This window comes from Columba livia, chromosome 7 (assembly GCF_036013475.1).
Source record: "Columba livia isolate bColLiv1 breed racing homer chromosome 7, bColLiv1.pat.W.v2, whole genome shotgun sequence".
NCBI lineage: Eukaryota > Metazoa > Chordata > Aves > Columbiformes > Columbidae > Columba > Columba livia.
Genome location: NC_088608.1, coordinates 22935420 through 22958441, shown reverse-complemented (window position 1 = coordinate 22958441; position 23022 = coordinate 22935420). Strand labels below are relative to the sequence as shown.

General features: G+C 43.7%; 1 protein-coding gene across 11 annotated transcripts in view; it reads left to right on the top strand.

The window, feature by feature from the left end:
• WIPF1 (WAS/WASL interacting protein family member 1) overlaps positions 1-23022 on the top strand; it is a 57396-nt gene that overhangs the window by 22414 nt on the left and 11960 nt on the right. For all 11 annotated transcript variants that reach the window (XM_065068813.1, XM_065068818.1, XM_065068815.1 and 8 more), the window contains 3 exons: positions 17818-17906; positions 19411-19540; positions 21934-22110. In XM_065068813.1, coding sequence (XP_064924885.1) covers positions 17818-17906; positions 19411-19540; positions 21934-22110 — 396 coding nt within the window. The remainder of the gene's footprint in view (positions 1-17817; positions 17907-19410; positions 19541-21933; positions 22111-23022) is intronic.

Genomic DNA, 23022 nt, shown 5'->3' with positions numbered 1-23022 from the left:
ACATTACACTTGAAAACTACACAGTGAAGGTTGCAATATTCAGAGTTGGATGCTAATGAACAGTAATGGTATGAAAAGGTCCATGGAGACCTCTAGCAAATCAGACAGAAAGAAGTAACAGCAAGTTTACTTTTTTTTTTTTAATTGTTGCAGCAGACAGCAGGTGCTGTAGATAGGCTGCAATATGCTGACCTAGAGCTGATGCAGTCCAGCAGATCAGATATTATTTCCTATTGTAAATGCGCTGTGTTGTAAACCCTAACTGTGGTTTCTTTGTGATTAGTGAGCCAGGTAGAAACTGATGCTGGGAGGCTCTCAGAGACACTTGGGATTTTGATTCTTTGGACACACAAGCACAAAACCATTCCGGGCTTTTTCTTGATAGGATCTATTGCTGATCCATGTGGGTTGGTGCTTTGGTGTAGTTTCAGCAGTGCGCTTGCTTTAGAAACCAGAGTCTGGAGAAATCTGGGTGCCAGGCTTGGGAAATATGAGAGGGAAGAGTTAGTCCTAGGAACAGACAAACATCTTGCTTCATTCGTGGCTCCACAACTTATATCAAGCATGAGAAACTGCTGCCAGGATGGGGAGTGGTGCAAAGCCTAATATTTGGAGAGTTACTGCACATCAGAGGACAAAAAAAGATGGTACTACTGTGTGATCAGCAGCCAATCACACCTATTTGGGTGGTCTGGGTTAGAAAGGGTGGCTGTTTGAAGGAAGGAGACTCGCATACAGGGTAAATATGAGTATTTTTAAATTGACATTTATGTTTTAATTCAAATTAGTATTTTGGATGCTGCAAAAGAATACGGAATGCAATACTGAGATATAAAGATGGTGAATTGTGTCACCCTCACCCATTTCAAATATGATGTGGGATTATGAAATGTCCCAGGAACAGCAGTAATGATGAGAGATGGAATGATTACAGCCTGTGAGGAAAGACTGGAGGAAATATGATTGCTTAGACTAAAGATGAGAAGATCAGAGGCATGTAAGCGGTTTTCAAATCGCCACGAAGAGGAAAGGAATAAATTATTCTGCGCATCAGTTGTAAATAGGGTGAGAAATAGCTAATGAAATCACAGCAAAGGAGGTTTAGATTAGGTACTGGGAAAAACTGCATTAGCTGTGACGCTAATGAAGCAGATGACTGAGGGATATTGCAGAACTTCCATCACTGGAGATTTTTAGAGAGAGAAGAGATAAATACCTGCTAGGAATGATATCATTGATAGTGACTCAGGGGAAGGGTAAGTGCCCTCTTCCAGCCCTGCTGTCTGTCGTTCTGTATTTCATTCTCCTTGTAGACAGTGACTTTAAATTTTTCTGGTTATTGATGAAAGCTGAATAGTTATTTTTAAAACAATAAACACTTCCATATGTATGGTACAGTATATCACATAGTTGACATGCTGTTCCTGAGTTTCCTGAGGAGATTTTGCTCTTCTATTTGGGAGTCAACAGGTAAAATTGAGTGCATTATACTGTGCACTGTGGGAAAGTACTGAGTTGTTATGACTAGCAGCTGGCAGGGTAACTACCAGGTCTGCTCCCAGCATGAGAGGGAGACCTGAAAAGGCAGGCAGTGCTGCCGTCTTAGGCGAACAGTTGTGGGAAGACAGAAAACAGCTCATTTTTTATCATGGACCTCAAAACTCTGGTACTAATGGCAAACTGCACATTCCCACAGGCCATGCAAAACCAGTTCAGTCTGCACTGAACTAATAGCCAGTTCGGATGGATCAGGGCTCGCCCGGAGCAGCGTCTGCCTGCAGAGCTCAGGGTTTGCTCAAGCAGCAGCCCAGGCGCTGCGGTGCCCTGCCTGCGCAGCAGCTGGTTCTCTGCGCAGTGGTGCCTGGACCACCCCACCTGCATCCCAGCGCTCGGAGCCAGCCCGCTGCTGGGGACATGGACAGGTACAGGAGGAAACAGCCGTCCTTGCAGTAGCACTTGTTTGAAGGCTGCCAGTTGGCAGGACTGCAGTTGGAGAGAGAAGGTTGGCATTGTGAGAGTAATAATGTCTTATGACCTGATAAAAGCAATGCAAAGCTTCCTTTCAGCTGTGGGTTTGATCCAGATACAACAGCTTTCCAGAATCAGAAAAAGGAGTCTTTTTCTCTGAAAGCTTGTGGCCTCAGATTTGAAGTTGTTCTTATCTCTCTGTTTAATTACCAGTTCTGGTTTTGAAAGCAGAGACATCAGTAGTCGTATTTCAGTCTGGGGTATGCTAAACTTAGTCTTCAAACTTCCTTAAAATAAACCCAGTTTGGTTTTGCCCATGTAAGCTGGCCAAACCGTTCAGCCAGTTTGATCAGGGTTTCAGCCATATATTACCAGATTCAGATGTGATGCTAACTTTAGCTAGGGCTTAACAACTGTGACAACCACTCTTATTACAAAGAAATTCAAGGAGAAATTGGCTGCCACCCTCCAATACCTGCTGTTCCAGGGCACCTGCACTGAGCATTCCAGCCTGCAGTGCTTGATTTGTTTTCTTCTCTGAGCTTTTGGTGGATTGGCATTAGTGAGGATGAATTTGAGCAGTCCTGTGGAGTAAGAAGACTGTCCAGTGAAGTATGTTCTAAAGAGGAAATGCAAGTGTTGAATGATGGTATGTGGCTGCTTTTGGTTTTGTGGGTATATATTTTTCATGGCAGTGGCATTCCATACATACTTTTTTTTTTTAATGTTAAACAGCACCAAACTACTACTTTTTATGCAAAAAGCTGCATTCACAATACCAGCGGGACCTTGGCTAGACCTGCTGTGTTGCATGAAGGTGAATTACCTCCAAACTCAGCAGCTCCCTGTGGAGCAGGCTGTCTTGGAGCTGCCAGCTAACAGGGAGGTGCCATGCTGGCTGGGCACCCCTTCCAAAAACCTGTCAGGAACCAGAAGCTGCTGCCAGTCCCAGGGCAGCTCCCCAGGGGACCTTGTCTCTCCTCGAGCTATGGCTTGCAGCTCGCACCCAGTTCAGGCAAGATGTTGGCTTGTCCGCTAGCGCGTTCACCTGCGTGGTGTGCCTGCCAAGTCTGACTGAGGATGGAGACGACCTATGCAGTCAGCTAGATATGACCTCATGTGTGATGTCACTACAGTCCCCTGAGCACCCTGGTAAACCTGTGTCCTCCAGGGCAGCCACGCACATGACACGTGGCCTTTGACTACACTCGCTACACAGCAACACTTGGTTTTCAAAGGTCATGGAAAGTGGTTGGAGAGATAAATAACTAAAATGCAGATGTCTGAATGTAATATCTTTTAGTTAACAGTGACTTGGGAAAATGCTCTTTTTCTGTGTGTGTAGACTTGACCAGCTCCACAAATAGAAAGCAGGGGTGTGCTGCAGATTTTGGGAGGGTCCAGCCTGGGCAGCTGGCCTGGGTGGTGCAGCTGTGGTTTCCCTGGTCAGGAGCGCAGTGCAGGACACGCCACCTCTTTTTGCAGGGGAAGATCTGCAGTTCTTGCTGCTAAACCACGTTAGACTTTGCCCTGCCCATTTTTTTGGCAGAATCCATGAATAAACATTCTTTCCAGCTTCTCTTCTTCACTTGCTAGCGAAGTACTTGCCATGTGCAGCTGTAAAAAGTTCTTTCCAAAGAGAAATAAACTGGAGCAAAGACTTTTGTAATTGGAGACGTGGAGGAAAGCAGGGGAGTGTTTTTGCTTTGTTGTCCTTGGTTGCTTTTGGTTTTATTCGTGCCATGCTTTAAACTAGTCCCCACTACAGGGCTTTGGGCCCCCTTGTCTGCATCTGTGTCCTCCTGGTGTTGGCTCTGGTGCCACCAGCTCACCCTGGATCCCTCCTGGGACAGGGTGACAATCAGCTCGGGCAGTCAGGACTCAGAGAGCCTGTGCTGGCTCAGCAGCGCCGTGTCCACACAGCAGTGAAACTGTGGAAACGTGAGCCTCTAGCAGTGGGGTTTGGTGCCTGAGTTGTAAAATAGAATTCTGTTTGGATATCAAAGTTAATGATCGTAGTTATAGCTTTGCAAGACATTTTTGTTGAAAAGCTTTTCTAATTAAACCCATCAGTTTATCAAAACCCTTATTTTCCTTTCCTGAGATGGAAGGTAAATTGGGTACAGGATTTAAATATCAGAAATTAGGAAGTTCTAAAATAATCTTTTAAAATAAACTTAAAATACTTAAAGCAAATGTAGGCGCTGCTGAACTTTGGGCTTCTAAGAACAAAAACCATAAAATTTCAAATTTTATAAACTTGAATTTTTTAAAATCAAGTTTAAAAAACAATCATGATTGAGATAGAAATATCTCCTTGTCTTAAATTTTGACAGGACATGAAATTAGTTTCCCACTTCTCTCTAGTTTGTGTTTGTTTTTTCCTCAAAACCACATTATTAAATCTGGTAGCATACCAGCCTACACAGAGGTTTTAATGCCTCTCCAGGACGAACCGGTATCTTAATTCCTAGAGTGAGTTAGTCTTTAATATAACATTAGAATTGCTTGGAGCCTAAAAGAACCACAAACTGATGCAAAACAGAACTTTTGCCTTGCCGTCTATTAGATTATTGCCAAGATAAATGATGAAGGATATTTCATATAGTAAATCTTAAAAAAATATATTTAATTATAGGGCTTTCAACTGGACAATGAAAACCTTATATTAAGTATGGACAGTTTAAGTGTGTGCCCTCACTGTGGATATTTAAATCAACATCATCTGCTGCAGATGTGTACTGTGCACTCAGATGTATATGTGCAAATTTCATAATCCAAACATCAAGGCTGAGTTTTCAGTTGAAGTGCCAAATGTAAAATCTGCACCCTCTGTTTCAATGTTATCTCATCTATATTTCGTAATACTCTAGGAAATAGAATAAAATAAAATGCAATTGTGGCTGATCAATACTCTGATCTTTGTTTAGCTTATAGTAGTATGGGTACAAAGACTATTAGTATTGCCTGGATTTTATTCTTTGGCATCTTATTTATGAAATAATTGAGAAGGCTCTTAGCTGTACCTTTCTTTTCCAAGTGGCTTTTGACATTTTTTTCTTGCCAAAATGCAGCATTGGAAATACTTAACATAAAAATTCATCCTTGTATTACTGCGGATGTTTTCCAGATTGTCCCAGATGGAAATTGTCAGTGATAGGAACAGTCCGTGAGCACTGCGGTTGCCTTGCACACATGCAAACTCAGATGCTGAAGGCTGAGGTCTGTCCTGTTACACATGGAGAGGTATTTGGTGCATGATGGGTTAGATTTTTACTGCTTCACAAAGAGCCAACTAAATCCAAACAGAAAAGGGAGAATTTCAGGTCTGTCCTTCCACCGCTCCAGCCCTGAGTGGAAGTCTGAGGTGGCAGCCACCAGGATGTTGGGCTCCTTGCCTGGGGACCTCTCTAAACACTAGTTCAGCAGTCCCGCCTCCCTCACATGGTTTCAATTCACAGGGCTGATCTGGAGCTCATCTCTGTGCTGGCCAAAGAGTGAGAGTGTCTCCAAGCACCCTCCTGCCTTGTTCCTCCACCCATCCCTCTGGTTGGTCCGTGGCTTGGAGGGACCTTCTGCAGGCTGGCCACCAAACCACTGATTTGCTCTGGAGCTGCTCTTCCCAAGAAGCAAACCTGGAGCAGATCCTCTGCAGGTTTCTATATGTATTCCCATTTGGTAGCAGGCAGTTTTGACCAGTAACTGGTCTGGAGGCAGGAATTGCTGGCCAGCTCAGAATGAGCCATGTGTTGCATTCAGGGGTTCAGCATTGCAAGAGGAAAAGGCAATTCTGCATCTTCCCTGCTGGTGGTCCGCTTCAGCCCCGGAGCTTCAACGGGCAGCCCTCGTCACTTAGGATTCACATTACTCCTTTGGGACCAGATCTTCCTCTGACATAAAACTATAGCAGTTCTTATCAGCTAAGGACAGCTGATACTTTTTTTTTACTTGTATTAAAAGGCAGACTTTTAAAACAAAGCTTTTCTTGCTGTAGTAATGAAGGCAGTGAATTAAGACAGCTAATATGGGTATGTTATAAAATCTATGGTTTTTAAAACAGGAAAAAAAAAAGTCTGGTTTAGAATATTTTATATATGATACAAAGAACCAAACAATATAGTGACAATGGCAGCCTTCAGTCTGGTTTATTTAATGGTTATCTGATCTGTTAGTTTTGTACAGCCCATCTAAAGATAGTTTTTGGGTTGTCTTTTTGGACAATTTTTAATAGCAATAATGTATTGCTTCCTCTATTTTTCTGAAGTTGCAGGAGAAGTGTCCTGGATTGCAACTGTGCAAATAATCTTGTGGTGCAGGAACATAACATTTTGGACTTGTTTGTATATGGATTAGAATGAGACATCATTTGCCAGTACTGTAAGGGTATTAGGTGATCGTGTAAACTCCCATGTGAAATAATTGTTTTCAGTAACACTGTTGTTTTTCTCTGTTTTTGAATTAATCAGTTTCAACCCAAAATATGTACAGTAGGGTATTTAAGGTTACAATGAATCTCTTATCCTTAATTCACCTTGGGTTTGGGGTTTTTTTTTATTGCTTTGGACACAGCTTCCATAGTTTTGTAAACCCTTTTGAAAATATGATCACCCTTTGGCCACAGTATCTCAGTAGTTTGGGGTGAGCTAAGGTTGGCTCCAGCATGAAGAGGGGGTGATTGAAGTCGTGTATTTTTGGGAAGGGGGGTGTTTGCTAAAGCACACCTTCTGTTTGTTTCAGATCACTTTTTGCCTCTGCTTTTCCAACCTCTTCATTATTTCCGTCCTGATTTTAAAATCTCTTCTGCAGATTTGGCTTTATATTGCCGAGAACCTTTAAAAATAATTACTGAAACCGTAGCAGGCTGCGTGAAAGCTTTGAGAGGCAGAGGGAGCAGCGTGGCGGGCAGGGGCTCACTGCCGGGCGAGCGAGTGCAGGCGCTGCGCGTTGCTTCAGTTCCTTGTGCCAATGGACACTTTGTCGTGCAGCTCGCCCCGTGTGCAGCTGTCCAGCACGCATTGCCCAGCTTCACATACATCAGGGTTTTCGGGCTTTGAAAGTGATATTCATTTTTAATTACCGTAAGCTAGTTATCATGTAAATTATGTAAAAGAGAGTTTCTTTTTGTAGCTATTCTCAGAGGAGGATCTATGATAAAATGCCAATCATAGTAACTACCAAAAACTCTTAAGTGTGCAAAGTAATTATATATTTTGTGTATATACATTTACACCTCAGCAAGCTGAAAATTTTCCATTGCTTTATTTGCAAATTTGCATTAATTCCTTTTGGCATATGAATTATAAAAAAGTAATTGTTTTATAACATCCCAGCAGAGTCTACAAAGACCTTAACTTCACCTGGCCATGATGTTGAAATAAATGGCAGATCAAATGCTATTGTAGAACTTTTTGCATCAGAGGCCAGCAAAGGTTTGTGAACTAAGGGAATACAAGTCATATGCGGAGTGAGTCCTCATTTAGTGTCTACTCAGTTTGTAAGGTCTGACGTGAGTTTCTGTTCAGTTTGTGGTCTGTGAGCAGGGCACAGAGGGAAAGTTAGGGGGAGTTTTTCAGTAGGTCATGGTCTTTTGAGACAGATGACAACACATCTCACTGGTTGCTCTCCCCAAGCTCATGAAGCGAGATGCCAGCAGTGCTGAACACAACCGATGGCATCTCTGTGCCGACCATGGCTGCGTCCATGCTCCACCAGCCTTCTGCATCCACAGGACAGCATCGTGGGAGCCAACGCCAACCTTGATTGCTGACTCTGACATTCCTCAAGTTTGTTACTTATGTGCAAATATGATTCATTGCCTCACGAATGTTCTGGTATAATGACTAACCTCAAGCTACAGCACAAATGTGTGCACAGTGGAGAACATCAAGGGACTTTGTGGGATGCACTCATCTTAATCTTTAAGTCTGATGATCCCAGATAATTCAAGCACTTTCAGGAAAGTCATAAGGGTCTCATCCAGCCCCCTCAGAAAACTGGCCTGAGCCTTTCTGGGAACTCTAATGAGACTAAAATCAGACTCTCCATCTCCCCCCATATTAGTGGAGGTTTGAAGTCTGATCACTTTACAGCCTCAAATACTCCAATATTAACTTTTGGAATGGAAAATTTTAATTAAAATCTCTACCAGACCTGGTTGCCTGTCTGTCACGAAACTGATTTATGGGGCTTGCCGCACTGAACAGAGGCTTTTATTGATGGTAACCTGGCTCTGAGGTGGTATTTGATTTTCTGAACTGTCTTTGGAGGAGCAGGCTACATTACATTTTGCAGATCTGGGGCTGGGTTTTGTTTTGTTTTTCCCACACTCTGTGCAGATCACTCTTTGATTGCTCCTCTAATGACAGGTATTCAAGTTACTCTTTAATTCATGTCAACACCTGGGCTGTAAAAACTCTAATGCACTCTTGCTCATGTAGTTACTCTTTCCCTGCTGACTGCACAGGCCACTTAACTTTTTGTTTGGGCTTTTGATGTGAAATCTGAACTAATCTTTGTGAACTGTAGTTTTTCAAAATTCTTATAGGAATATTGCAATATTTACAAGAGAAAGGAATTGGAAAATGGTGCTTTAAATTAATTCCACATGCCTGGCTGTTATATGCCTCAGATTTCCCCTGTAGAGGTAGTCGCTATTTTAATATTATTTTATAGATGCTAGTTTTGGTAGAACAGACATAGTTCACTGCAGGTTTAGTAAGACGTAGTTGATTGTGATGAAGAAAACAATTTATGTTAAAAAAGCCTATTTGAATGCTGAAGCTGATTGAATTTTAATCCTACATCAATTAAGTAGTAAAATAATCTGACTGTGCGAGATCCTTGGTCCTTTTTTGTATGCCTTCATAACAGTAAAGTGCTTTTAACTGCAGCATCATGTCATTCTGTTGGTCAGAAGACAAAAGTGAACGAAGACGTTACATAGGTCACAACATTGTTGATTTGGCGCCCTGGGCATCGAGAGGATGCAGCGTGAGGTGTCTCAGAGTTTCCACAGTGTAACCTGTGGCTCCAAACAGGCTCTTTTCATCCTGGCATCAGGATCTGCAGAGAGAAGCCCCTCTCCTTGCCACCACTGCTGTGACACGGATCCACGGCTCACTGGTGGGCAGCTGTGGGCAGCAGAAGTCCACCAGCAAAATCCCAGGGCTCACTCACCAAGTTTGGATCCTATGACTTCTTTTCACGCTGGCTGAAAGTTGTAACAGCTCAAGTGTCCAAGAAAAACGTTCAGACTAATTTCTGATACTTTTTGGCCTGCTATGCCATAAAACAGTGGAGAGAAGGGGAAAAAAAAAACCTGTAGACTTCTATCCATTTGATTAGAATGGCAGAATTGCCAGCTGCAGGCCAGGAATCATGCTGTCCCACTGGGGAGCTGAGGGGTGCCACGGTGTGAGGACAAGCTGGTGGGAAGTGTCCTGCTCTTCAGGATCTTCAGGGCTTTTTCCAACTTAATGCAGTGCACATTTTTTTTTTTTCTCCTGATTTAGGGCTGAGTAAGCTGGAGGCAATATGCAGAAATCCTTAATTTCTGAACTAGCCTGTTCACCCTACCAACGGCTTCTAGAGCTTAAGACAGCTCAAGTTTTGTGGAGAAAGCCGTGCAGCAAAACGCGTGCTGCTGAACAGCCACATGATGCTGAGTGATCACCTCTGTAGTAATGAGGCACTGGAAAAATCCGCCTCATCAGAGAGAAGCTCTTGGGCTTTGTATTAGGAACAGTATTTAGTGAACATTAAATGTTCACAAGGAGGAACAGGCAAGGGAATAAGGTGGAGAGAGACATCAGGTCCTTGTTCCCCCAGGAATGCTGTCCCTGTGTGGAGAAGTGTTCCCTGCAGCCTCACCGGAGGGCTGCAACAAGGGTCTCTCTCACACAGGGCTGTGTGCTGAGGTCGTCTCCGGTCTGGGTGAATCCCTGGCTAGCTGCATTGGGCAGCATGCCAGGGATAACACAGCTTGTGTGTCATTTCAAACATTTGGGTTGACTAAAGGCTGCCTTGGATGGTTGGTGGTGAAACGCTGCAGGCAGCTGTGCTCTGGATGGCTGAAGTAAGAGCTCAGGCACAAACAGCTTGCTCCTTAACCATCACTTCTGCTTTGGAGAGAGGGTGAAGCTGTTTGCTGTAGAGCTTTTTTGTGGAGGGGTTCAGGGAAGGGCTTTTTAGTTTTTGGCAGGGAGGCAGGGCTGGGGAGGGAGCTGTAGGAGGTTGCAATGCCTCAAGTTGTGTCCTCCTGTCCTGTGGGCTGGGATACAGCCCAGTAACTGTAAATTTATCTGCTGTGTTTGGCCCCAACCTCCTGCTGAGGAATGACGTGCACACGCTTGTTTCAAGGCACCGGCGAGGCTCCCCATGGTGCCGGGTGCTGGGGCTCTGCTCCAGGCGCTGTTCGCAGGGCTGAGGTCCCACTCCCCGGGGCAGGGTCACTAATGGCAGGGGTGTGAGCCAACTCTAGGAGTCTGAGCAAACCGGTATATTTCTTTACATCTCTTCTGAAAGCACTGGCTGAAGTAAATTATGGGAGCATGGATTGGATAGAAGCAATTTCTGGTTTCACTAAGTCAGAGAGATACTTTCTGGTGTAGTGTATTTGCTCTTACGTTATCAGCTTTTCTCAAGTCAACATCCAAACACTTAAACTGACTAAAAGTTTTGCTGCTTCTTCCAAGTAGTGACTATATTGGTGACTGGGGGCAGTCCTCCAACACTAGCCATTGCCTATGATCCTCTGCATATCTTGAAAAACATGTCACTGAAAAGGAAAAAACTTTTTAAAATACTTGGATTAAAACAACATTCTGACACCATAGCAGCCTATTTTTTAGCTGTAATTTTCCATGGATGCTGCACTGCTGGATTTTTGCCATGTAACTCCTGGTCGCCTTTGACAGATGAGGTTTGCTGGATGCAACTTGTTGTGGACCATGAGTGCATCTGGCTGTTACCGCTCTTGGCGCCCCACGGTTGTGTGCTCAGTGGCCTGATAGCTCGCTTGTCACTGACACCCCACAGTAACCTCCTTCCTGTGATGGTGACGAGTAGCTCAAAAGTGTTCAGGAGGTTTAAAGACTCTGGGGAATTGCCCGGTGTGAGCTGCAGTCAGTGCTGCCCGCAGAGTCCCTGCGCTTGGCTGGGTGCTTGGGGATAGGGAGGTGAGCATGAGGGCTGGAGGAAGAGGGAGATACTGGAGGGTTGGCAGGACACAGGTGCCTGGATAACTCATACAGAGACGTGAAAGTATCTCACTGCATCATCATACCTCTTTTCTTTTTTTACTTCTTTTTTTTCTAACTAGTCTTGTGCTTTGTTTGTTATTGTGGTTATTTATCTTACTGCTCCTTACTGGCCCCCCAGCACCTGCACCTTTCACGTAGCTCAGTTACGCTGTTGTAAGAGGTAAAAGATTAAAACTCTGCAATTTATTGACAAAAAAATATGTAATCTCTCTGCAGCCTATGTAGGGCAGAAATAATGTTCACTGTGATGCTGGCTTGATGTGTTTCTTCCCCAAGAACTACCCTGTGTGCTCCTGCCAGAGACCTCAAGGCTCATGCTTCCCTCTTCTCTCCTTTTTGGCCCCTAACTGCAGCAGGATGGCGTTGCGTCCCCCAAGTCGGTCACTGCTGCGTTTGTAAAGGTGCAGTTCCTTGTGGCAGATCTTCCTGTTACTGCCAGCTTCTGTGTGACATTTGGGTTGGGCTAAGTCCTATTTTGGGGCCACATACACTTCATCCGCTTTACACATGTGCTTGTGAGTGACGTCTGTGATCTGTCACCCCTCAGATGGCCGTTCATGGGAAGAGAATGGAAGCTCTGACTGGGCATCTGGGCAAGAGCTCTCCAGCATCACTGTACTGGCTGCTTTCTCCACTGTGGTATTTTGTGTAGGGGTTGACATTTTTTGGTCTGAGTGGAAAAATATACCACTCATTTCAGGGACTATGGAGAGCTTCTCTGAAACATAAAAAGTCCCAAATAAAGTTGGCTTCCTCTCTCTGGCAGTGGCAGCTCCCCAAAATTTCCCTGAGTCTCATGTGTCCAATGTAACTTCTCTGTTGGCCTCCCTTTTGGCTGTCCAGTTCTCTGCAACTGGTTTTAAGGGTGAGATGTTAGTGCCTCCTTTTGCTACCACAGCTTCCTCTGGACAGGACAGGACGATTTGCATTTCATACCCTTGTAATGTCCTTTCTCAGGCCACAAAGTCATGTAATCCCTGCACCAAAAGGAGTGTTGTTTTAGCCGGAAACCATCTTTAAAAGACCAATGTTAAAGATTAGGTTCTTAGGGACATGGTTTAGTGCTAGAGCTAGGTTAGGTTAGGGTTGGACTCAATGATCTTGAGGGTCTCTTCCAACTTAAATGATTCGATTCTATTCTAAAGGACCTCAAAATACTGAGAGTAACATTTTAGATGTCAGTTTCTTCCTCCAGAGCTCCTCAACTTCAAAAGGTTTATCCCAGTTAGGAGAAGGAAAATCCAGACGTTCCTCCTGAGTGTAGGGTAGTTATACAGCAGCCTCCCTGTGTCTCAACTGAAACTTGTATCAGGGTACATTAGCACCTGTCAGGCTTTTCACTTCTCTATATGTGGGTAGCTGAGGCCAAAGAGTCTCCTGAATACTCTTTCTTCACCCTATAGGAAAATTTATCTTCAGTATACTCAGGTAGCTTCATGCTGTCCTGGCTTTGGTTTGGTGCCCTTGTTGAATTCTTTAGGGGCTTAAAGCTGTCTGTCTGTATATTTAGTTATAGGATTCTACATATTTAGAAACTTTAAGAAAAAGATAAAAAAACCAAAACAAAACTGATTTTTTTCAGATAGGATTTACTGGCATGGCATTGCATGGTCTTCAGCGTCCTCTGAAGCTCCCGTTCACACCTTGCCACACACTTGCACCAACCCCCAATGCAGACAGCACCTCTGGCCTCCAGAGGATACGGTGGTGGGATGTGGGACATGCAGACCTACTAATGACTGCTCCACCAAGGAGAGTGGGAGTAGGGGGACTCAAACCAATTTCATGACATCACAGTAACATTTTTACTCAAAATGGTTTAATAGTTCTGTACTTTGTTAAAAAACAGCTCTTGAAAAAATGTTGTGGCCTGTGTGAAACTGATTTTAAATTATTTTCCATCTACTTTGTAATGTTTTTACAGTTAGTTGTCCTTTCTGTTTTGAAGGCTACCCTACTAAAATACTTGGTAACCTAGTCCAATTTATTCAAATTCAGATTTCTTTTTTTCTTTTTCCCTTCTTTCATTAGCAAGAAATAATGTATTTTGAAAGAACCAAATCGATACTGGTTTGGAAGTTAGGTCCTTTTGCATAGAGGGCCAATTGACAGCTTTGTGTTTGTTTCCCCTTAAGTTCTATCAATTCTATTTTATTTCTACAGTTGTTTGTTCCTTCCTCTTTTTTTGCTTGGAAATTAATCACACAGGAAATGATTAACCACAGCTCGCTGTCTGTCTGCCTCTGACTCAATGTGTTGAAGAGAGGGTGCTTGGAGCAGCTCAAAATGGCTGGCTAGATGCAAATACTGCACTTGCAGTCCAGCTCTTTGCTCTGTCCATCCCATGTTAAGTGTCACGTTTCTTTTTAGCATTTTTGTCATGCTCCTGAAATGATTTCTGAAGTACCAAATTAAATCTGAAACACCCAGCATTTGTGTTTCAGAGAATTGAGGTTTGTGCCACTTTTGCTTGTTGTTCTTTATGGATTACTTTGCAGAGTAAGGGGCTCTTTGCAGAATACAACGTATACATTCTCTTTCCTCTATTTTGTTTTTTAAATGAAATTAGTTTTTATCATGATGTGTTGCAAATCATAATATTTTTAATACCATTTCTGATATAGGCTGCTGGGTGTGCCTGGTAGCTTGCAAAAATCAGAGCTGCTTTATGGAGCTCTGATCGTGTGATTTACCTGGGATTAGGCAGGCAGCTTTGGGGCACCTCGCCTGCTGATGACTGGAGTGGCTTTCTCAGAAGGCAGCAGGCGCAGGCTGTGTGCACACCCCTCTGGCTGCACATGGTCCGCAGGAGGCGGCTCCGGGCCGTAGCTGCAGCAGTGCGGAGCGAAGATGAGGATGGTGCCGGCTCACGGCGATGGCAGCCCCGCTCAGGGCTGGGTCTCCGGAGGCGTCAACAGAGGAACAAGGCTGCTGGCACCTGCCTCACAGTGGGACTGCAGCTGCTGCTGCTGCCCCCGATGGCAATCCTTCCCTCTCGCCAACAGGACAGACCTTGGTGTTTGGGGCCCAGAGGCCGGTGCTGTGGTGTGCGTGTGTGGGTTAGTTACCCTAATCCTGCACCACCAATGCTCATCTGGGTATAACGTTTCCACACAGCTTCTTAAAAGCTATGATAATTTATACTACTGCCTAGAAAATATGCGAGGATGCGTGTCTTTGGTTTCAAAGTACAGATATGCCTTTGGCCTTGGTCTTTTGCAAATGGTTCCTTTTCAACACCCCGCAGTACCGAGTTTTATAAGCAGCTTGCTTGTTAACAGATTTTGTAGGTAAAATTTATTGCTGGGTGGATCAGTTGCTGTTTTGGGTATTTTATAGTGTCAGCTGTTAGCAATTGTACATAATGTCCACTGCTTAAAACCAACTCTTTCCCACTGACTAACACCAAATAATTAACTGAGTCCATTGCTGAAGAGTAGGACTGTAACCAAAGCTTTCCTCTAATTGCAGAGTTACAGTAAATATCTTAGGATATCTCTGTGCTCTACACAAAACAGTGATCCTGCAAATTAGCGATAAACGAATCAGCTGCAGAACTCAAGTTCAGCAACATGCTGACTCAGCTGCTTTGCTTCTGCAGCCCAAGAGGTGCTGCTCATGCCCAGGGTCAGCCTGTGCTGTGCAGGCAGGCCCCGAATCACTGCCTCTCTTCACCACATTATTATTCTTCCTACAGGCTTACAGTCATCAAATTTAAAAATCTAGAGCGTGCCTCTTTTTTTCTTACCAAAAGTCAGACAAAGAAATAGATTGTACAAAATCTAACAACCAAAGAGTGAGTTAGAGCTTCAAAGACAGAGGTGCCACTTCTTGCTGCAAAGTTTCTGCTGCTCGAGTTTCTGAAATTCTCTTTCTCAGAAGTGTTCAGGGTGGGTTTTGGAGAAGCTGGATGTGTCTATGGGTAGTGGCTTCCCCTTAGAGAGCTTAGGCTTTGAGCGTTACCTTGCTTCCCCTCTGTCCCCACCAATTCCTTAAGAAGCTGATCTAAGGCAACCCAGTTAAAAGAAAAAAAAAAAGGAAAACAGACCAGCACAAACATGCAGAAAGCAATCACATAACTGACAGGGAGGTAGACAAGTTATGGTATTTACAAAAATACTGCTTTTTAGAGAAAGAGCTTTATAAACCAGCTGGCTCACTTGCTGCATTCGGGTCTGAGCTGCCTTAAGGAATTCATTTAAAGGTCTGATATTGAACCAAACTTTATTCTGCCTGCTCCAGGAACTTTCCTGTGGCACATGGAGCACCGAGGAGACTCAGGGCACGTTATCCAGAGAGCTTTGGCCTCTTATCAAAGCAGTATGGAGAGCAGAATTTGTAATATCTTTCTCTTTTTAATCAGTTGAAGGAGTTAAAAGCTGGGTGAAACAGCCCGATGGCACAGTTACGCTGGAGACAACTGCAGCTGTGAAAAGACTGTGTTAAGAAACAGGATGGTTGTGGTCTGCTGTAAGAAATAATTTTCCTGTTGACTGTTTTTTTAAACAGGAAGCTGAAGAACAAAGCAGCATTGGTCTTGGTGCTTTTAATAGGCTTCAGATTTCAAATATTGCATTTAGGATCAGCAGATCGGGAAAGGGATAGGGCTTGGTGCAGAGTTTTATGTAATGACTGAGAGCTAGAAATACAGAAGATGGGAACAGAGCTGAATCCAAGCAGATCCTCTGAATGTGGAGCATGTGCCTCCCAGGAGAGGCCGTAACATGGGCAGTAATCTGCCAGAGGACTAATGGGAGCACACTGCTCCGTCTGCAGGGCTTTGTGAGCGCATGTGTTTGCACAGCACTGCGTGGGCTTGGCTTCACACAGTTTCCTCTTTGTCAGTCAGTCTGTCCATCCGCCAGCTTCCCCTCTGCTCCGGAAAGAGAAACGGTTTCTGCAGTACGGGAGGAGAAAACCTGCAGATGCTGGAGCCAGCAGTAGTGCCTCACACCTCTTTGACCTCCATGTTTTTTTCTAGATAGTCTGCCAGAGATGGGGCTGATGTGTCAGACTGCTTTCCAAGCCCTTTCCTCCCTAAAGATTTTTGACAAAATCCGTTGAAGTCTTATTTAAGAAAAGTTTTCTTCTGACGAAAGGTAGCTCGGCTTTTTTTTTTTTTTTGGTAAGGTTTTATAGTTGTATTCCAATCCTTTGAAGCATGAGCATCTAACAAGATAAATCTGTACTTCTAACCGTTTTTTTCTTACGCACATATCATGGATCATCTCAGAGCAATTACAGACTTTGTAGGTGGTGATTCACCTCAAACCCTCACTGAAAATGCCATTTTGTTCCATTCAGAATATTTTCCTAATGCTCCTTTAAACTGTAAAGGGTACTGTACCTTGCATGCAGTTGATTCAGCAGATACTGTGCTATTGCAGTTCTCCCTGGTTTTATCAAAAACAATGAAGTCCCTTCAGAAAATAAGAGCTGTGTATGCTTGTAAAAATAAATTGCCCAGTGGATCTCGGTGGTCAGCCTGGGGTTGTCTGGAGAATAACCCTTATTCCTGTTCCCACTGTGTTTATTTGTCTTGTGCAAACATGATATAAAAGGTGGCAAATCACTGTTACTACAGGTGAATGGGCAAGAGCAAAGGACAAGCTCAAATACTGTAGCACTGTTGGCAAAGCGCTGGAGCCTCCGATAGGTGCAGTTCCAGCAGCAGTGTGGCAGTGCCACAAAAAGCCCTCGTGACTTGAAATAAATTCTTCTATGCTTTTCCTTTCTTTTTTTTTTTTTTTTCATTTAATATTTTAGCTGCAATGAAGTTTTACATTTCAGGTGTGACGTCCCTAGGGTTGCCCTAGGTTGGAAGTTCTGCTTGGGCTGGGGAGAAGTGGGAGCCTGGTCTCAGGCAGGGAAGCTGGGGGAAGGCTGGGTTTTGGCAGCCGGGCTTTTCCCTCTGCAGCAGCCTGCGGTGGGGAGGCCAGGCTGCGGCTGCTCTTCCTCCTTTGGACAAGCGATCAGAGCATGGGACAGAGACTGACACTGTGTTTGTTGTTCCTGAGAGGGCAGAAGGTGCATTCAGAGATGATGATGGAGCTTGGTGTCTTCAGAGCAAGCAGGGAGAAAGAAGCATGAGTCTTTCCTAGAGCTCTGCTGTTCCACCCTGCCCATCATAGTGTGTGTAGAGGGTAGCAGATCTTCCAGCAATTTTAGGTCTTTAAAAGGTCTGCATCTCTTTCTGAATCTGATCTTAAAGAGATGATGCCTTCTTTAATTAAGAGTTAATGGTATCGCTATGGGATTATCCTGAAATACTTCCACAGGAACAGGATCACTGGATTAAACAGAATTCAATTTTGTTATTGCATTTTTGTGAATTGCTATGGCCATGCATGGGTTGTGTTTGTGTGCAAAATTAGGTACCTATGTCTGTGAGTTAGTATGGCAACGTTTAAGGATGCAGCTGGTTTCCATACAATGAAACATGAAGTTTCTAAGATTACTTAGACTTAGAAAATGTAGCAGATAAACCTGTTAGCCGCAAGGATGTTTTTTAGCCTAGCAGAAAATACTCCCAAAGGCGACAGTTTTCTTAATCTCTGGTCCATGTGTGTCTCTGTGTTTTGCTGTGCAGGTGTTTTAGCAAGACTAGACAGAGCTCAGCCTTCCACCATGCCTGTGCCTCCCCCTCCAGCTCCCCCTCCACCCCCAACGTTGGCCTTGGTAAGTTTTGCAGGAAGTAAAGGTACCGTATACACTGTTCTCTGTTGCTGCTTGTCATATTGAAAGGGACACACAGAGGCATTGAGGGGTGGACGAAAGCATGTATGGTATTTGGGGAAAACTCTCCTATGTTATGTTTATGGTTGATGATTGATCCTACAAGAGGGACCATCACTTGCACTCCTAGTGCCCATAATGGATATCACTAGCCACATTCACTCTCCATCCTCCTCTTCTTCCCACAGGAGGTGGTTTGATCTGAGAGGAGAGGTACAGCTCCCCAACAGCTTGTCTTAAATCAGGGGAACTGAAGTCTTGCTGTCCCATGGCCTTTCTCCAGCCATGTATGCGCACCTTCTCCCTTGTTCTACTCTATTACGTACATGACCCAAACTGGCAAAAACTAATTCTATTTTTTTAATTTGGCAAGGATAGCTCTTAGCCAGCATAGCTTCCGTAATCAGGCTGTGGTACCAGAGTGCAGGAGCCACTGCTGGCATGGCATGGTGGGTAATACTGCCTCCAACCTGACTTAGGTCAGCCTAAGCTGGAATAGAGCTTGTGCTGTGTTCGCCCTCCAAGAGGCAGCCACCTCATTGACAGGAAAGAGAAAGCTTCTTAAAATGCTATTGTAAAATACTCAGTTATTTTCAGAGCAAAAGCCGAGCTGGTTACACAGGTTGGGCTGTGCTGCTGAAGAGCCTTTCCCTCATTTTCTACCACGAGACAGACTCTGTGCTTGGTCCCTCCATGGCAACTCTTGCCACCTTTCAGGAAATTTTTATAAAGCTGATCTGATGTTAGAAAGCTTTTTGGGAACCACCATTACCTGGAAGAAATAACCATATATACATGCTTGCATGTGGGCATATATGTGTATGTTTGGTGGGGCTTTTTTTTTTTTTAGTTCTTCCTTGAAAAACTGTGTCGCCAAAGCATAAACTGAAAAGAGAGGACCATTGAGACAAACCTCATGCATCTAAAGGTTTTATTTGGTCTGTTTGAAGAGGTCTATATTGTCAAAGTGATGATTGCCATTTTAAAGTATTTCTATCAGCTAAAGCTCCATTTTTCTTATGTTTTATCCAGAATTTGTATATTAGTAGTTTTCACTACAACTTTCAAGAATGTCCACCTTTTTGTGTAATCAAATTATTTGTGTAGTCTGTCCTTGTTCAGTCTCCAAAATGGCAATTTGCCACAGGTGTGTCTTGCCTTTAAAAAAATCAGAAACTCTAAATCTTCAAAAAATGTCAATTCACATAAAAGCATTCTGTTTGCAGTGAATAGTGTGGGTTAGAACAGCAGCAGTGTTTGGGGCCTCGAGTCAGTAACAAGGCTGGCTACCTATAACATCATTCACAAAACCAGACATGGCGTGCTGCCCACTCCAGTGTGGTTAAAACAGAAATTGAGGCCTCAAGTAACTACCGTATTTGAGCAGAAACTTGTAGCTAGAATTTGAGGTTTATTTTGTCTTCTCATTTTTAATTTTATTTTGCAGGCAAATACTGAAAAGCCATCCCTAAGCAGGGCAGAACAAGCAGGGAGAAATGCTCTATTATCTGATATTACCAAAGGAAAAAAGCTCAAGAAGACTGTTACTAATGACAGAAGTGCTCCAATTCTAGACAGTAAGTACAATTCTGCATAGAATCATAGAATCATTGAATCATTTTGCTTGGAAGAGACCCTAAGGATCATGGAGTCCAACCATAACCTAACCCTAGTACTGAACCATGTCCCTAAGAACCTCGTCTAAATGCCTTTTAAACACATCCAGGGATGGTGACTCCACCACTTCCCTGGGCAGCCTGTACCAATGCTCAGCAACCCTTTCTGTATGCATTAATGGTTCTACATATCTGAATGCAGAATATTATTTAAATATTATCAGACGAACTGCCATGAGAGAAGCAGGTAAAATAAAATGCCAGAAGTTGGCATACATAAAAATAAATTCTGTTCATGATGGATGAAGTCAGCTGAGAAAACAAGTACTGCTTATGAAATGTGAGTGTTGATTTGTTTGCTTACTCTCATAAAGCAGTTTATTTTCTTGTTTGCTTAATCAGAAAACTATACAAACCCTACTTGGAGCTGTGTTGAGGATCTGCAGCAGGCCAGGCAGTCAAAACCCTGTCAGGACTGAGAGCACAGAGAATAAAGTGGAATTTCAGACTCTAGTTTTGTGTAAGCAGTATAAAAATAAAGGCACCCCTGGCTTGTTTATGGCCCCAGCACCACCGAAAGCAAAACCTGAGCCAGGAGCTGCACCCCACCCAGGTGTCACTCTGCTGCACACAGTGTTGCTGCTCCGGGAGTGATGCAGGGGTGTTATCTTTTTGGCTGAGCCCTGTTGCTCAGCCTGCCTGGTGGTGCCCTGGCACAAGGCAGCAGCTCCACTTACCTGACAAAGTCTCCATCCAGCTGTGCTGCTGCTGTGTCTCGCTGTGCATCTTGGCAGGTGCTGGGGAGAGGCTGGAAAAGCCTGTGTAGCACAAGTGTTGGGAAGACAGGACAGAAACAGGAGAAGGGTGAGGAACAAGAGCCTGCTAGGTCAGAGGAACAGCGTTTATTGCCTGGGGAGGGGAGACACTTCAGACTGCTTGGCAAATGTGATACAACTCAGTCCAGGTCTGGCCATGCAATTAAAGGCTAGACTGTGACAGGAAGATGATGAGGAAAGAAGGAAATGCCCAGAGGAATGAGATCTAATTAAAAAAAAAAAAAAAAATAGATACTGCCCTGCAGTCAGCCAGGTACTTAGTTTTTAAACATCTGAGTATTATCTCTGAAAGCAAAGTTACATGTTCTAGTTATTGTAATGAGCTGTAGAAAAGCATTAAGAGGATTAAAGAAGGAGTAAACAGTAAGATTAAAATGATATGACCTATTATCTTGTTTACATTAATTAACAACTCGTGATGAAAGACTAAACCATAGTAGCAGCATTTCCCCAGAGGTTCACACCCTGTGTGAGTCAGACCTGAACTGAGCTAACATGCTTAAGAAAAGAGAAGCATGATGTGAAACATTCTCCCATGAACATATTCTTCCTTATTTTTTTGTGTGGGATTATTAGAAGTGCTTTTCGTCCACAGGTTTTAATTATTTTAAAGTCAGTGAAATTTTTACCCACCCAAAATGATGGAAATTGAGATGCCAAGAAATTAAGCAATTAATCCTCAGCCATGTAGCCTGTCACCTGGGAGCTGATCTCCACAGATATACCAACCTGTGAGCCTGCTCATTTTGCAGTGATGCTCTGAATGGGGCTCTTTGCTGTATTTGTAGTTGTGGAAACACTTCCATTTTACTTTTTGCATCTCAGTGTTGTCAGAGCAGAAATATTGACATTAGAGAAAAATGGGAGAGGAAGTGGGGTGGCTGATAAAATAATTCCTGCCTATTGGAAAATTTAGCTGCTAATGATCCTGTCACTGCATTTCTCAACCACAGGAAACTAATCAGAAATGAAATCTCTTTCCCCACTAGGCTTTGTTTAAATAAGTAGTTATGTTGCAACATCATCAATAGTGACAAAGTTCTGTTCATTCCCAGAAGTGATCACCAGAGACATCTCCAAGTGGAAGGTTTTCCTCCTTCCTTCCTCATTTCCCATGAAATTGCACTGTTTCTTGGTTTGCATGTGGAGAAGTGGATAGGAAAGGTATGAAAAAATGGGAAGCATCTACAAAGACAACATGATATTCTCAGATGCTCATCCATGCTCATTTCCAAGTTTTCCATAGTGGCTGTTTCTCTGCTCTCCAGTCCAGAATAGGCTAAAGGAAAGTGATGACTTAATGAAACACAGTGGCTATGTTTATTGCACCACTTCTTTAATGGTGCAATAGGAGTGGCGATGATAGCTGTAATGATCCAGCCTGAACAACAACTTGTGTGCTTTGAAAGCTCATCCATTTTTCCCCAGGTATTATACAAGTGTTGCTCTAATGAAAGATGACTTTGCGGGATCAGTCTTGCTTCTCTGCCTAATGTGGGGGATTTTTTTTCCCAACAGAACCCAAAGGACCTGGTGGAGGTGGCAGCAGTGGCTTTGGAGGAGGTGGCAGTGTCAGCAGTGGTGGGTTTGGTGGTGGCGGCGGTGGCAGCTTTGGTAGTGGTGGACCGCCTGGCCTCGGAGGCCTTTTCCAAGCAGGAATGCCAAAGCTCAGATCTGCTGCGAGTCGAGATGCTGGTAAGAAAGACCTTGCAGTTCCAGTGTGAAAAAGTAAATGACATTGCTTAAAATCTTCATAGCACTGCCATAAATTACCTGCTGGGATTGAAAAGGTCTTCAAAGAGTTTAGGATCTTAGAGAAATGTAATTTTCAGCTTAAATCTTGTTTTATTCTTAATACTCCCTCACAGGGAGAAGTGAGACTTCCACTCACCCTCCTAGTAATTGATGAAACGTAAAGATCTCAGCAGCGTTGAGATGCTGCCTGCAAAGTACAGTCAGGCAGACTGGGTCCTGCCTTAGTTGAGGGCATGCAGGATCGGAGGGAGCATAAGAGGATTCCAGGTCAGTTCTCCCTTTTGCACCAGGAAAAAGGATCTACTTTCCAAATGGAAAGTACATCTGCGTCAGCAGCATGATTTACCACTTCGGGAGTGCGTGAGGCATCCCAGCTGGCTGGTACGCACACTGCAGCTGGAAGCTTCTCTGGGGCATGCACTCTGTTCTTCTGGCTGGCAAAACAGCTGCCCAAAGCCTTTTGAAACACAGGAGACCTGGGGCCACTGAGTATTGTAAGGTTAAGGAAGTAGGATTTTACACTTGTTGAAGGAGGACTGGCCAAGAGGGGTTGCAGGGTGTTACAAACCTTACATATTTTATAGACTAATGTAATTTTTCAGCACATGTGTACAAAACAGTCTGTTGGAGCTGTTATTTTCTATTGTGTCATGGTCTATTTTGGGAACTTGTATTAGTACAAATGTTCCTGGCATCACAGAGTGGTGCTGCTTCAACTGTAAGGCTGGCTTGCCTTCTTCCTGACAGGCCCAAGGACATCCTTAGATATCAGTTACTAGAAAGGGCTGAGAAGAGCCTTCTATAGGACTGTTGTTGTTAAATATTATGTAAAAGCTAAGATTTTTTTGCTTT